Here is a 14630-nt window from a genome sequence, read left to right on the forward strand (position 1 = left end):
TAGTTTAATAGAAAATGGCAGTGTGATTATTTTTTTAAGGGATTCATTAAACCGTATAAGAATACTATAATAGCCATTAAGTGCTTTCACAGAAAACATTTGCAGTCATGTTTGGAGACATTGCACTGCAAATGAGCATTGCTGAAGAGATATTTAACATATTAACACATAAACTACCTGCATAAATGGAAATGGGGAAGTGATACTGTGTAGGTTTTTGTGAATACTGTGATAGATTGCTATACAGCTTAATTCAAAATGACTCGCATTTCTGCTGTTTCTGTCATTGGAGATGAACATGATCTCATTGACTACATTGATACATCAACTGAGTGTGAATTCGGTCGAGAGGATATTAAGTTAGACTACGTCTTCTTCAGCTCTGGCCACATCCATGGATCTCAGAGGCAATGTCACGTCATCGCTGGCCTCCATGGCAGCATTGTCCTTGTTCGACTCCTCTTCTTTGCCCTCCAGTTTGGCCCTCCTCTCCTCCTCTTTCTTCTCTTTGTCCAACAACCGGTAGTTGATGCCCATTCCAGCAAACAGGAACACACTGGCAATAATGACGATGACCCCACAGCTTTGGTATGTGTATTGGTAGTCATTGTAGATGTCATTGAATTTTCCTGTGGAGATTAAGAGAGTTTCCTTTTAACATTGAATATGGAAAAACAAAGCATTAGTAAACAACATGTTATACAATATGTAAGTCAACTGTGTGAGTGTTTGTGTGCGTGTGTGTGTGTGTGTGTGCGTGTGCGTGTGTGCGTGCATGTGTGCGTGTGTATACGCGGATGGGTGTGCATGTGTGTTTGCACGATGCTCATGTGTACTCACCTAGTAAGGGGGGCCCTAACAACACAGGCCCACACTCCACAATGGTGACTAGACCCACTGCACTTGAGAAGCGCTGGGGACCCACCAAGTCCATCAGGGTTTCAAAGAGAACAGAGCTCAGCCAGCCGAAAGCAAAGCCAAAGAAGAGGGCATAGATGACGAAGCCTGTGTAGTCCACAGAGAGGGGGGCCAGCACATGGCACACGCCATTATACAGCACAGAGGCCGCAAAGAAGTATTGTATCCTGGGCCGGACCCACTTGGTGTTGGCCAACAGGCCCATGGAGGGCCGGGCAAACATGTCCACAAAGGCCAGCACAGAGAGCAGGAAGGCTGCCTTCTCTTTGGGGATGTCCTTACTCTTGGCATAATTACTAAGATACACCAACGGTGAGAAGAGGCCGAAGAACATGACAATGTTTCCCATGATGTAGAGCAGAAAGCCTCGGTGTTTGAAAAGGGTGAGGTCAATAAAGCTGTTGACCTTCTTTAGGCAAGTTGTGCTCTCTTTTGCTTCGTCACTATCGCTCACGGCAGGTTGGGGTTTTGGTCCGATGGGTCGCATGAGAGAACCAGCCACACAGCAGTTGAGAAGCAGGCCTCCCAGGATCAGGAAACTCCCCCTCCAGCCAAACTGGTCAAAGAGCCAGCTGTTAAGGGGAGCCAGGGTGGAGAGGAAGACAGGACTGCCTGCCATGGCAATTCCATTGGCGATGGGGCGCTTGTTGTAGAAGTACTTGCCAATCATAGTGAGAGCAGGATTGAGATTGAATGCCAGTCCCAAACCTACCAAAAACAAACTGTTACACACATAATTGAAGTAATCAGTATTTCATTAATTTAGTATTTTACTTACACACGATTAAAAGATACATACTGTAAATCAACTATCACATTTTACATTCAACTTTCAGTAATGAAAACTAACCCTACAACAAACCCTAACCCAGTATAAAAGGAATTTACATCGAAAAAGTGAGTTTCAAATTTTTTGAATTGTAACTCTAAATCATGGAGAACCAAAATGAGATACCTCCAATCACTCCCACACAGAGGTAGAGCCCTTCGACTGAGTTGCAGAAGGAGGCAGCAACGAGTCCAGATCCAGCCAGGCAGCCTCCCAACATCATGACAGGGCGACTGCCGTACTTATTAACCAGGATACTGCTTATGGGACCTGAGAAGAACACACGTCAGGGGTAGTGGTGGTCTAGTGGATAGTGAGTTGGACTTGTGATCGGAAGGTTGTGAGTTCGAATCCCGCCTGAAGCCACACCACTACTAGTGTGCCCTTGAGTAAGGCACTTAGCCCTCAGTTACTCCAGGGGGAATGTCCCTGTAATTCGTAATTGTAAGTCGCTTTGGATAAAGGCGTCTGCTAAATGGCAAAATTAATTAATTAATTAATTAACGTCAGAGAGATAGTGTGGGTGAGTATAACACAACTGCAAACAATAAGCTGGTCTATATGGTATGCAAAGTCATTTTGGGAAACATCATGTTATGATGGCATACAGGTTGCCAAAAATGGTTTGAAAGGTGAAAAACCTCTATGTGAGAGAGCGTTTTATATATATTTGAGCACCAAAGAGCGCTATAGCTACATCTCTGGTGCATCCAGAGTCCTCACAACTTCTGCAATGATTTCTCTCACTGCTGCTGGTGCACTGCAGCAGATTCACTGGTCTCTCTATCCTTATTCACAATGCAATTCGTTGGTGTATACTGAGCGGAGATCGGCCACACTACCCCTTAGTCCCAGCAGAAGATAGTCAAACTTCTTTCTGGCTTTAAGGATCTGATGAGAAAAGGGACTAGGCCAATAGCCTAGCAAGACGAGGGAGCTGAGTTTTTAAGCTGGAGAAGAATACTAAATTCTATTGATGGAGATCACAGTGCTATTAGTTATATAATGCATAGATTGTATTGGGACAGCTTCTCTAAAGATGGCAGAGGTGGGATTCGAACCCACGCCTCCAAAGAGACTGGAGCCTTAATCCAGCGACTTAGACCGCTCGGCCACGCTACCTGACTGTGGGCCTTTTTAAGCTGAGCCTGCCACTCTCCCTTTTAATGGTGTCGAGAAAAGAGTTTGGAGATTTGGAACAAGGTCAGAATGAGATGGTATTCTGTCCTCTTTCGCTGTGGAGCCATCCTAGCTTCTCATCTTTGAAAATATGGCAGTGGTGGGATTTGAACCCACGCCTCCGGAGAGACTGGAGCCTTAATCCAGCGCCTTTTTTTTTTTTCTCTTTTTATTATAAAAATATCAAAGTATATTCATTTACATATCATAATGAAACAGACATACATACAAGGATACATAAAGTCCGTCATGCTCACTTCAAGTCAAAGCAACCAGGCTTGGGTACAAATTTAGAAAAACATAAACATTATCACATAATACATAAAGGGCAGGCCTCAGATTTTCATTTCCATTTCCCCACCCCTATTTAAAGAAATCAAACCACTCCCGCGGACAAAATCCTTCTCAAACACCTCCTTCTTCAAATATTTAAACATCAAAAAAACATCTCTTCTCATTGCAGATTCAAATAAACCCCAAGCATCTACTTTTCTTTCCTCAAAGTGAGCTATATTTCTCCGCCTCCACACTGCATGCCTAGCATGACTCAACACAAAATTCAATAGATTCACATTCCATTGCAAACTTTTCCCACATACCCCAAACAGAAACAATTTTCTCCACTCCAATTTTCCAATATACCCTCTATCCCAGTTACTACATAACAATTCCTTTAACCTAACGAAAAAATGCCTCAAATCCCTACACTCCAAAAACATATGCATTACAGTTTCCACCTCAGTATCGCATACATCACACTCTCTTTTAACGTCCCCATTCATTTTATGTATTACCACATTTGAAAAAATCCTATTATGTCTTAATCGAAAATCAAAATGTTCGCCCTCGATACTGTTGTATTTTATTCTTAGATTTTGCCACAAATTCCTCACTTTGATATCTTTGAAAACCTTGCCCCATACCGCTTCCGCTGCCGGCACTTTCAGGATGTTTTTAATCACCCTCTCATAAATCTTTTTAGTCGTCAGGTCCGATACACGATTGTTTTCCTCCACAGAGTCCACAAACAATTCTGGAAAAGTACATCCTCCTCCCCCCCCTGCTTCCTTCTCTATTATACCTACCCAGCTACTGGGCAGGCTAGTCTTTACATTTTCACACACATGATCCACCAACTCCCCTCTCACATCCTCATCATATTCGGCCACATACTCATATACCCCTTCGTTTGGCATAAACCCAGGTACAACTTCATACGCTATATCCTTCACCTGTCTTACCCCAGCCCCCATAAACACTTCATTATAAAACATCCTATTACCTTTACTTATTTTTGGATTTAAAAACAGAGGTTGGTTTAACACCAGATTGCTCGTGTCACATTTGTATTCCAGAGACGGAACGAACTCCGTCCATGCTGCAAACACTTCTTGATAAAACATTGGCATTCTAGAATACATCCTCTTCTTCACACACATCAACAACCCATTATCCCCACACCCCCCACAAATGGAAATAAAATGCTTAAAAAAACATTTCCACCCATATTCCACCTTGTCATATAAATATTTCTTCACTAATTTTATTCGGAAAGCCTTTCTTTTACTTTCTAAGTCCACCAATTTTAACCCTCCCTCCTCATACCCCGCTATCAGTGTATTATGTGCAATCAACACACTTTTCCCCCTCCACAAAAACTTCCCCACAGCACTCTTCACCTCCTTTAACACCCATTCTGGCAAATCAATCGCCCCCATGACATATATTAGCTTTGACATTAATAGGGCATTTACCACAATTACCCTCCCTCTTAATTTTAAATCCCTAAATCTCCAAAAATTCAGTGTTTTTTTGAATTTATTTAACACCCCTGTCCATGTCATATCCCTCGCTACACTACTATTTGACCCTACAAATACCCCCAGAACCCTGATATGCTGCTCTGCTATTTTAAAAGGAAAATTCCCTTTATTTACCTCCCCAATGTACATTATCTCAGACTTTCCCATATTCACTTTCGCCCCCGAAGCTTCCCCATATACTTGTACATGCTTCATAATCCTCCCTATGCTATCTGTATCCCTAACGGTAAAGGTGGTGTCATCTGCATATTGGTGGATAAGGCTTTTTCCTTGGAATGGTATTTCCACTGCTTTTAATTTGACATCTGCCTTCACCAGGCATGCCAACGGCTCTGCCGAGATGGCATACAGCAGAGCTGAAAGAGGACAGCCCTGCCTCACTGACCTCTCCAACGGAAAGCAGTCAGTTAGGCTCCCATTGACTTTGACACAACTCTTCGCTTTACTATACAATAACTTCACCCAGTTCACCATCCTATGCCCAAAATTAAAGCTCTCCATTGTTGAGAATAAAAAATCGTGCTCCACCCTATCAAAAGCCTTATTTAAATCTAAGCTAAGCATAATCCCCCCCTCCTCACTATTCCCCATACTATCCACTACATCCCTTACTGTGCAGATTGTGTCAACTATATCCCTGCCCGGGACGCTGTAGGCTTGTGTTGGTGATATTATTGTCCCCATGACCCTCTTCATCCTATTTGCAAGTACCTTGGTTAAGATTTTATAGTCGCTTGTTAACAACGTTATAGGCCTGTAATTGTCTAAGCTTACTTTATCCCCCTTGTCTTTATATAAAATGGTTAAAATCCCAGTAGCCATTGAATCCGGCACCTCCTGCCCCTCTTCCATCCCATTAAAAACCCTCAACAATATCGGCGCCAATATCTCTACAAAGGTCTTGTAAAATTCATTGGTCAGACCATCTATCCCCGGGCTTTTATTTGATTGCATTTGTTTGATAGCTGTTACTACCTCTTCCAACAAAATCCCATTGTCACACATCTTTTTTTCCTCCTCTGCTATCTTGGCCTCTACATGCCCCAGCACCTCCCTCACTCTCTCCTGATCACTGCCCTGTTTTTGAAAAAGTTTTTTATAATAATCCTCTACCACCCCTAACAGACCCACATAATCTCCCACCTTCTCCCCCTTCTCATTTTCTAACTCCCTAATATAGTTTCTTTCCTGTCTCTTCTTCTCCAACCCCAGAAAGAAGGAAGTGCTCTTTTCTCCCTCCAGCGCATACTTTGCTCTGCTCCTCACCATGGCTCCCTCACATTTCCTCTTAACACACTGACCCAATTCCCCCTCAATTTTCAAATATTCAGCTACATCATGATTTGGATTTTGCTCGCATAATTTAAATTCTGTTTCCAATCGTTCTTGTAATTCCCTCCCCTCTTGTTTCTGCAAAAAACTCCTTTGCCGTGCATATCTCACACACACTGTCCGTATTTTTCTTTTCACATTCTCCCACCATTTACAAATATCAGTTTCCATCAATGGATCTTCCAATTCCCTCACAATACATCCCCCCACCCTACACTGCAACAACTCCTCCCTTAGCATGCTAGAATTTAAGCACCACACCCCTCCCCCTCTTTCCTCCCTTCCCACTCCCATATTCACTTTAAGCACTGCATGGTCACTCAGACCAGTAAAATTATAATCTACCCTGTTAATACACCCCAAAATATAATTCTTAACTAAACACAAATCAATTCTACTCCATTTCATTTCTCCCATCACCACCTGTCTTCTAGAGCTCTGTTGTGCATTTGCATTCCCTGCCCTCCAACAATCAACCAAAAGATTTTCCTCTATTAAATCAAACAAAACTTTCCTAGACATATCTTGCCTAAAACATGAAGTGTCTAGCCTTGTACAGTGTACATTAAAGTCTCCAATAACTAAACATTTCCCCTGACATAATGGTTTTAATTTAACAAAAAAATCCTTCCTCTCCCTCTTATTATTTGGTGCATATATATTAAATAGTTGGTACGTTTCATTATTATGCTCAAACTCTACCCCAAGGAGTCTCCCACCACAGTCATTATAAATACTCTTCATTTTAGTCACATTCCTGGCCAGAATTGCCACTCCACAAGATCTCTCAGTCCCATGATTCACAAAAATCTTCTCCGACCAGTACTTTTTCACATGTATCATGCTGTCCACCGTCCAATGTGTCTCTTGCACACATAATATGTCCGCCTTTACTGATAGCATCATCATCTGCATTTTTAAGTCCTTTCTTAATCCATTTGCATTAAATGATGCTATCAGCATGAATAGATAGAGAAGAAAGGCAATGCACCCCATCATTTTGTTGGCTCACCTTTCTTCTTCCTTCTGGCTTTCTCTCCTTCTCCTCCTCCCTCCTCTGCAAGGGGGCGCTTTCCCAACGAGGTGGTAGGTTGTCTCCCAGCCGCTCCTCCTGTCTCCATCTCCACCGCATCCTCCCTCGGCGTCACTCGGGCCGCGCCTGTCACCACTGGGGTCCCACCTGTCCCAAAGACCAGGCCTCCGGAGGCAGCGACCCGCACACCCGACCCACCGGAGTCTTCGCCCTGGGACGGGGTAGGCGCCTTGCCGACCCCCACTCCGCCCGTCTGCGAATCCTCCTGCGTCTGGCCGTCCTCCACTCCACTAACCTCGTCATAGGTGTCCCCCATCTGGTCCGCTCCCGTCATCCTTGGGTCTTCCTCGGGTGTGCGGGTCGCTGTTCCCTCTCCGCCCTCCTCCGCATCACTGCTCTCCAGGTCTGGTATGTCCCCCTCTCCGTCTGCCTCTGGTGCTGCTTCACTGTCCTGCCCGGTCTGATCGCCCTCCTCCTCCTCCGCCTCCGGTGCTGGTTCATTTTCCTGCCCGGTCTGCTCGCCCTCCTCCTCCGCTCCGCATTTGCAGTCCCTCGGTTGTCTCCAGCAGCCCTTGCACATGGTGAGGGGACATTCCCGTTTGTAATGCCCCTGCTCGCAGCAATTGTGGCATATGAACTCTGGACACTCACGGATCACATGCCCCTCCTTGATGCACAAACGACATACCCTCTTTTGCCTGTCATGGATGACACGGAAATATTCCGTGCCCTCCAGCGTCGAAAATTTCGTGGTGTATGGCAGGGACCGGACCTCCTCGGTGAACTCCACCTTGCAGAATCTGGTCCCGTCCAATATCTCCGTCCCCGGCCACTTCCTCCTCTTAATTGGGGAAACCGCGTTTACCCGCCATAGGTGTAATTTCTCTATAATGTCACTGTCCTCTATATAAACGGGTAAGCTCATGAATGACACTACTAGTTCGTTCTTGTTCATGTCTTTTGCCAGTATTCTACTATTTTTGATTTTGAACCCATCTATCAACTTCTCCTTTCCCTTCAAATGGCTCATTGTCACTTCATATTTGCCTGGTGCCTTGTATCGACAGCCGATTACAGTCCCACATACTGCCTTTATCCCACGCAATAACTCCATCATTGTTATTTTATCCTCCCCGACAATCTCCACTCCTACCGTCAGCTCTTTCCCGTACATTGTTGTTTTCCCGTTTATGCCATCATCATCAGTCGTTGTCTTATCCGTTCCGTGTTCATTGTCCATTATCAGTCAGAAAAAGGCGATTTACGTCCCCCAACCAGCACTAAGCTGTCGGGGGAACGCACTCCAAAACGAAACCGAAATTAAATCGAAAGAAACTACTACGCATAAACAGAAAATAAAGATTTAAACAAGCAAAAAGTTTTCAGTCTCAACCAGCAGTCCTCTGAGCTCTGGCAATCACACCTGCTCCCACTCTCACTGATTGAATCCAGCGCCTTAGACCGCTCGGCCACACTACCCCTTAGTCCCAGGAGAAGATAGTCAAACTTATTTCTGGCTTTAAGGATCTGATGAGAAAAGGGACTATAGTCTAGCAGGAAGGGCCCTCAGATTTTGAGATACCCCTACCCGAGGTAGAGCAAGTTACAACAATGATTTTTCTTATCTTTAGGGTCTCCCATTAATGAAATTGATTGTTGTAAAATTTTATTTTTGGGGAAAAGATGTTTTTTTGGTTGTTCTTTAGAGCTACCCCAATCCCTGAAAAAGAGCCAAATTAGACCAGGCCGAATATGGGGAAGGTGACAAAAAAGCCCATAACTTGAGAATGATCACTCTTTTCCTCTTCAGATTTGCTGAGGTATGAACCAGGTGGTTGTCCTACATCACCAAATAGTCAGACAACTATTTACCTAAATAAATACTGAATTATAGTCCTGTAAACTTAGCTTTAGTTTAGACGGAAATTGTACTTTTTGGTGACAGGAACATAGGACTCCATCACTTTTCTCTCATTTATCAGAAAAACAGAAATCCCTGAAAAATATATCATTACTGAATTGTCTAGGGTGCTATTGAACAATAACCAGTAGTTGTATGGAAATATCTCATACAGTTCTATTGCAAATGAGATTTCTTTAGACATAGGCCTACCTCTTCTCTGATACAGTCAAATTCCGAATGGGGGATAAGTGGCATAATAGCCTATAAGTTAAGAATGCTCACTCTGATGGTCATCATATTTGGAGAGGGAAATACCAGGTGGCTGAACTACATCACAAAATAGTCAGAATAAGAGTAACCCAATAAAATAAAGTTTATTAGTTCTAAATTACAAGCCTCTAAAACATAGGTGTAAATAGTACAGGTTTTATTAAAACTGGAACCTTAATTCAAAGTACAATTAAATACAGTCCTCAAACATTAGGGGACACATTTTGACATTCTGCACAGCAGGTGCAGAACTCTGTACAGGGAAGGCCAACAGAGAGGCACTGGCACTTTCCACTCTCTCCACACTTTGCATCTTTGCAATATAAATGAGTGATGTCTCTCACTTCTGTAGGTGCTGGGGGTTTTGTAAAAAGGACAGGTTGAATGGCCCCATCTCTGATAATCCACCCCTTGCCAATAGGACTCCATAACTTTGTAGGACTTTGAATTTGTAGGACTCTGGTTGGCTTTTTTCAAGGGCTTTCATTTCAGCTATGTAGACTGGCATGTACTTTGCATAGTTCATCCTGCCAGCAGCCCGGAACCATGGTATTGCTTCAGACATGCAGTTGAGATGAAGGTCAAAGTTAGCTTCACGCTCTGATCGTAGCATTCTGAGTAAGAGATCAGCCCCTTTGAGGAAATTCAGCCAGTACTTAAAAGTTGCTGATTGTTGAACTCCCCTCTCTGAAAACTGTTGTATTCTTCTCCTCAGTTCAGGAAGGTCTGTCTCCGCTTCACTTAAGAACTGTCTGGCAGAGACCTGGTCGTTGCCATGAAAGGCATGCTGCACATCTCGCAGGAGGTGTTCTTGTTCAGCAGACAATGGACTTTGGCCTTTTTTGTTCAGCCAGGAGACCAGTGCCATCCAGAAGAGCCTGAACAGAGCCTCTGAAACAACCTTGATGCTCCTCACACCTCTTGTCAGTTGTTTACCCTGAAGCATCTGCCGAGCTGTTGCGTCAGCATAGACTCCAGACTCGGTTATCATGTCAAAGAGGCCCCCGTCTGCATACACCTTCCCAATGCTTGCCAGAAAGGCCATGGTGACGTGCATTCCTCCAATTCTCATGGTGATCTTGCCATCCAAAGCTTCAGGTTTGCTCCACAGAATTTGCTGTGCTTTGCTGTAGATGGCAAGGTCAGCAGTTACAAGTATATGCCTCTGTCCCAGTTCTTGAGCAAGCTGTGTGAGCTGCAAAAGAGCTGTATAGATTGTAGATAGGTCTGATGGTGAAGCTCTTATGAAGGGCATATATTGTACTGTTGTTAATGGGATGTCTGACGTGGATACATAGGCATTGAATGCAGACCATCCTGGGATTCTCTGTTCTTCTTCTTTCATGATACGGCTCACCTTCCAAAGTAAGTCTTGGCCTTCTGCTGCCTGAGCTTTTGTGCTGTCTGATTTGAGGACCTGTGGTAGAACTGCTGGTGGTTCAGATCGCCTACCTGGCTTGATGTATCTGAAATTCAAGAACAAGTCATTAGGCATCTTTTGTCATAAAATTCAATCTTTAACAAAATTCCCTTACAAACAACAACACTCCAGATTCCTTAGATTATGATGTGTGACCTCACAAATAATGTGTAACTTGAATATTGGACAAATGCTAGTCTGACTTACACAAGTGTAATGTGAAACTTGAAGCCTCCAGTGCACATTACACATTTAACATTTTAATATTGGATTATATTGCATTAACATACAGTATATCCGAGCCATTTCAATCAAGTATTGCATGTGTCTGGCAGATAGTTGGTCTATAATATTTACCTCTGAACCTCTTCATTATCCAAATCACAGCTGTCCAGGGCATGGAGAGATCTCTCCGGGATTCTCAGGATGGGGTTGTGTGCTGTGGCAACATCACCTCTTCTGTATACAACAATTGCCATGGAATGTGTTGTATTTTTGCCATCCAGCGTCTCTTCATTCTGGTCAAAGTTGTCAATGGCTGCATCAATTATCCCATGTTCTGTGGTTCTTGTCAGTCCATTTGGAATGTAAACACCTTTGCTTCTCTGTAATTGATCTGCTGCTACTGATGTGAGAAATTGACGCACTTCATCATACGACACACAATGACCCATCATGTGTAGCTTGTTGATAAGGGCCTTGCTGCCAAACTCATGATGGATCATAATCCCAAGTCCTAGTGTGATAGGTGTACGTCTGCTGCAGCATTGTGCAATTAGATCATGGCAAAAGGTTATAACACTTGTGTTATTCTTCAGAGCTGGGTCCTCGTCACAGGTCTGCACATTTTTAAATGCACCTGCATTGACACACCAGTTCACAAAATCATACAGAGTGTTTGGCACATATTCACTACACTGGAGAAGGGAAAGCTTGTCACTGCTTATGTAGAATTGAGGCTCATGCTCAACCTTTTCCATAGTTTTCCTCAATATATGTGCAGCCTGGTGGAGGATTTGAGTGTCAGTGAGGGTCTCTGTTCTCTGTGGAGGCATTGTCTCCCTGTCTTCTGTTATGTTTTCTCTGAGGAGAGAAGCTTCTCTCATTGCATGGCCAACAGTCATGGCACCAGAACAGATCAGATCAGATTTTCCAGGACGTTCAATGAAGATGAGTTTATCCCCATAATGCTGGTTCATCTTTTCTTTGAGTTTCCAGGATTTATACATTGTTGGTTCTGTAGCTGTACTCAGTTTTCCTATATAGCTCTCAGTTACAGCACTCAGTGTTGTGACAGTCATATGCTTTGAAAAAACTGTCTTGGTTAATTCTTCAGTTAGCTCAATGAAAGCTCTTTCATGTTCATTTAACTTCTTTTCTGTTAAATGTTTGTTTCGAGCTGATAGAATGTTCCTTTCTGAAAGATAGTGTCCTAGGCAACTTCTGTGATACTTTGCATCATAGGCAAAAAGATCTTGATAGGTCAGCATACGGTGATGTATTATTTCATCAAACCTCTCTGAGGCTGCATTGAGGACCTTTGACCTTGTACTTTCACCTGTACCGGTACAGATAGGGGTCAGGCCTTCTCTCTTTGTGAATTTCTGGCTGCAATTGAAACATTGGCTGCAAATGAAACACTGGCTACGGATGTCAAATATAGTGTCTCTGGACAGTCTAAGTCTTTTACTTTGACACTGATCCTGGGGTGGTTCTTGATCACTGGTTGTAGGCATATAGTTAGTTGTGCTTGAATAACTGGCCCGACATGACTTGTGATATGAAACCTTGACCTTGAAGGACAGTATGTCATCTGAGTGGGGCGATAGTCTCTTATGAACTTCATCATCTCGTCCTTGAGCAACGTTCAGTATGGTTCTGAGTCCTTGTAAAGTGGGATTCTTGACATATGGATTATTTTGATGTCCTTGTAGAGCTTTTTCACATAATAAGCAGACTTTTTCATCCAGTGTCTGTAAATATGGCTGGCTAGCTGTCTGCGTTGGCCCTGTTGGCTCCATTGTTACAGTGAACTCTGGTAAATATGGAAAACACACACACACACACACACAATTAATTTATGCTAGCCTCTGTTAGCTAGCCTCTGTTAGCTAGCCTCTGTTAGCTAGCCTCTGTTAGCTAGCCTCTGCTAGCTAGCCTCTGCTAGCTAGCCTCTGCTTGCTAGCCTCTGCTTGCTAGCCTCTGCCTAGATCAGAATGCCTGCACTATAGTTTAAAAGCTCACAAATCTAACAACATATTCAACAACATATTAATATCATAGTTGGACATATGTGTTACCTGTTATCTGTCATTAGATTGGTGATCATCTGAACAGAACTGTCAATCCACAGCCCCTCTCCCTCTGAGATGGAGAATGTTATGGCTGCTGCTGACCAGTTGGCTACAATGTTTTGAAACATGCAGCTGTCACTCAAACCAGAGTGGCAGAGAGTGTTCCACTGTCAAGCTTCACAATTATTTCCATACTGTACTTTGAATTAAGGTTCCAGTTTTAATAAAACCTGTACTATTTACACCTATGTTTTAGAGGCTTGCAATTTAGAACTAACACACTTTATTTTATTGGGTTACTCTTATTCTGACTATTTTGTGATGTAGTTCAGCCACCTGGTATTTCCCTCTCCAAATATGATGACCATCAGAGTGAGCATTCTTAACTTATAGGCTATTATGCCACTTATCCCCCATTCGGAATTTGACTGTATCAGAGAAGAGGTAGGCCTATGTCTAAAGAAATCTCATTTGCAATAGAACTGTATGAGATATTTCCATACAACTACTGGTTATTGTTCAATAGCACCCTAGACAATTCAGTAATGATATATTTTTCAGGGATTTCTGTTTTTCTGATAAATGAGAGAAAAGTGATGGAGTCCTATGTTCCTGTCACCAAAAAGTACAATTTCCGTCTAAACTAAAGCTAAGTTTACAGGACTATAATTCAGTATTTATTTAGGTAAATAGTTGTCTGACTATTTGGTGATGTAGGACAACCACCTGGTTCATACCTCAGCAAATCTGAAGAGGAAAAGAGTGATCATTCTCAAGTTATGGGCTTTTTTGTCACCTTCCCCATATTCGGCCTGGTCTAATTTGGCTCTTTTTCAGGGATTGGGGTAGCTCTAAAGAACAACCAAAAAAACATCTTTTCCCCAAAAATAAAATTTTACAACAATCAATTTCATTAATGGGAGACCCTAAAGATAAGAAAAATCATTGTTGTAACTTGCTCTACCTCGGGTAGGGGTATCTCAAAAACTAAAGCCTTTTTTGAGGACTTGCTGCTAGACTACTAGGTCAATAGCCTAGCAAGACGAGGGAGCTGAGTTTTTATGCTGGAGAAGAATACTAAATTCTATAGATCAGCGGTTCCCAACCTATGGGCCGCGGCCCTCTGGTGGTCCGCGAGAGTACTGCAAGTGGGCCGCCAAATCATGGGCAAAAAAATGGTTTTATTGACGTTTTTTTGTTACAAAAACGTTTTAATTTTAAAAAGATAAAAAATCTTGGATTGAACAGCCTTGTGTGTGTTGTGTGTGGTGTGCGCCGATATTTCCAACCGAAAAGAAGAAGTCAGCTCGCTTCTTGATTGGCTACATTCCATCCCCGTCACAATCGGACTCGTGAACAGGGTTGCCAGATGGGATAGACATTTTCCACCCTAACTACAGTCTAAAACCGCTAATTCCACACAAAAAAAACTGAGCCCATCTGGCAACCCTAGTCGGGAGTCGGGAGTTGCCCACACACATAAGGATGTTTGGTCGTAAATATTGAACACATACAACATTTACGATCTTGGTATTTGATCACCTGCTATATAAAACATCGCCGCTCGGCTTTAATGGTTTAACCGCTATTTTTTTTTTTTTTTTTTGCCACGCTCCCTCTAGTTTTTGG

At 43.0% G+C, this 14630-nt stretch overlaps 1 protein-coding gene across 1 annotated transcript; it reads right to left on the reverse strand.

Annotated features, from left to right (window-relative positions):
• Positions 1-215: 215 nt before the first annotated feature.
• LOC308173052 (monocarboxylate transporter 2-like) lies at positions 216-10359 on the reverse strand (the record flags this gene model as incomplete). Its single annotated transcript, XM_080548018.1, has 5 exons — positions 216-629; positions 841-1626; positions 1874-2017; positions 7094-7955; positions 10147-10359. 5 exons carry the CDS (start codon positions 10357-10359, stop codon positions 361-363), a joined length of 2274 nt encoding a protein of 757 aa, XP_080404144.1. The 3' UTR covers positions 216-360.
• Between the last annotated feature and the right edge of the window lie 4271 nt (positions 10360-14630).

The sequence above is a fragment of the Nansenia antarctica genome (genome assembly GCF_963989245.1).
Source record: "Nansenia antarctica genome assembly, chromosome: 18".
Lineage (NCBI taxonomy): Eukaryota > Metazoa > Chordata > Actinopteri > Argentiniformes > Microstomatidae > Nansenia > Nansenia antarctica.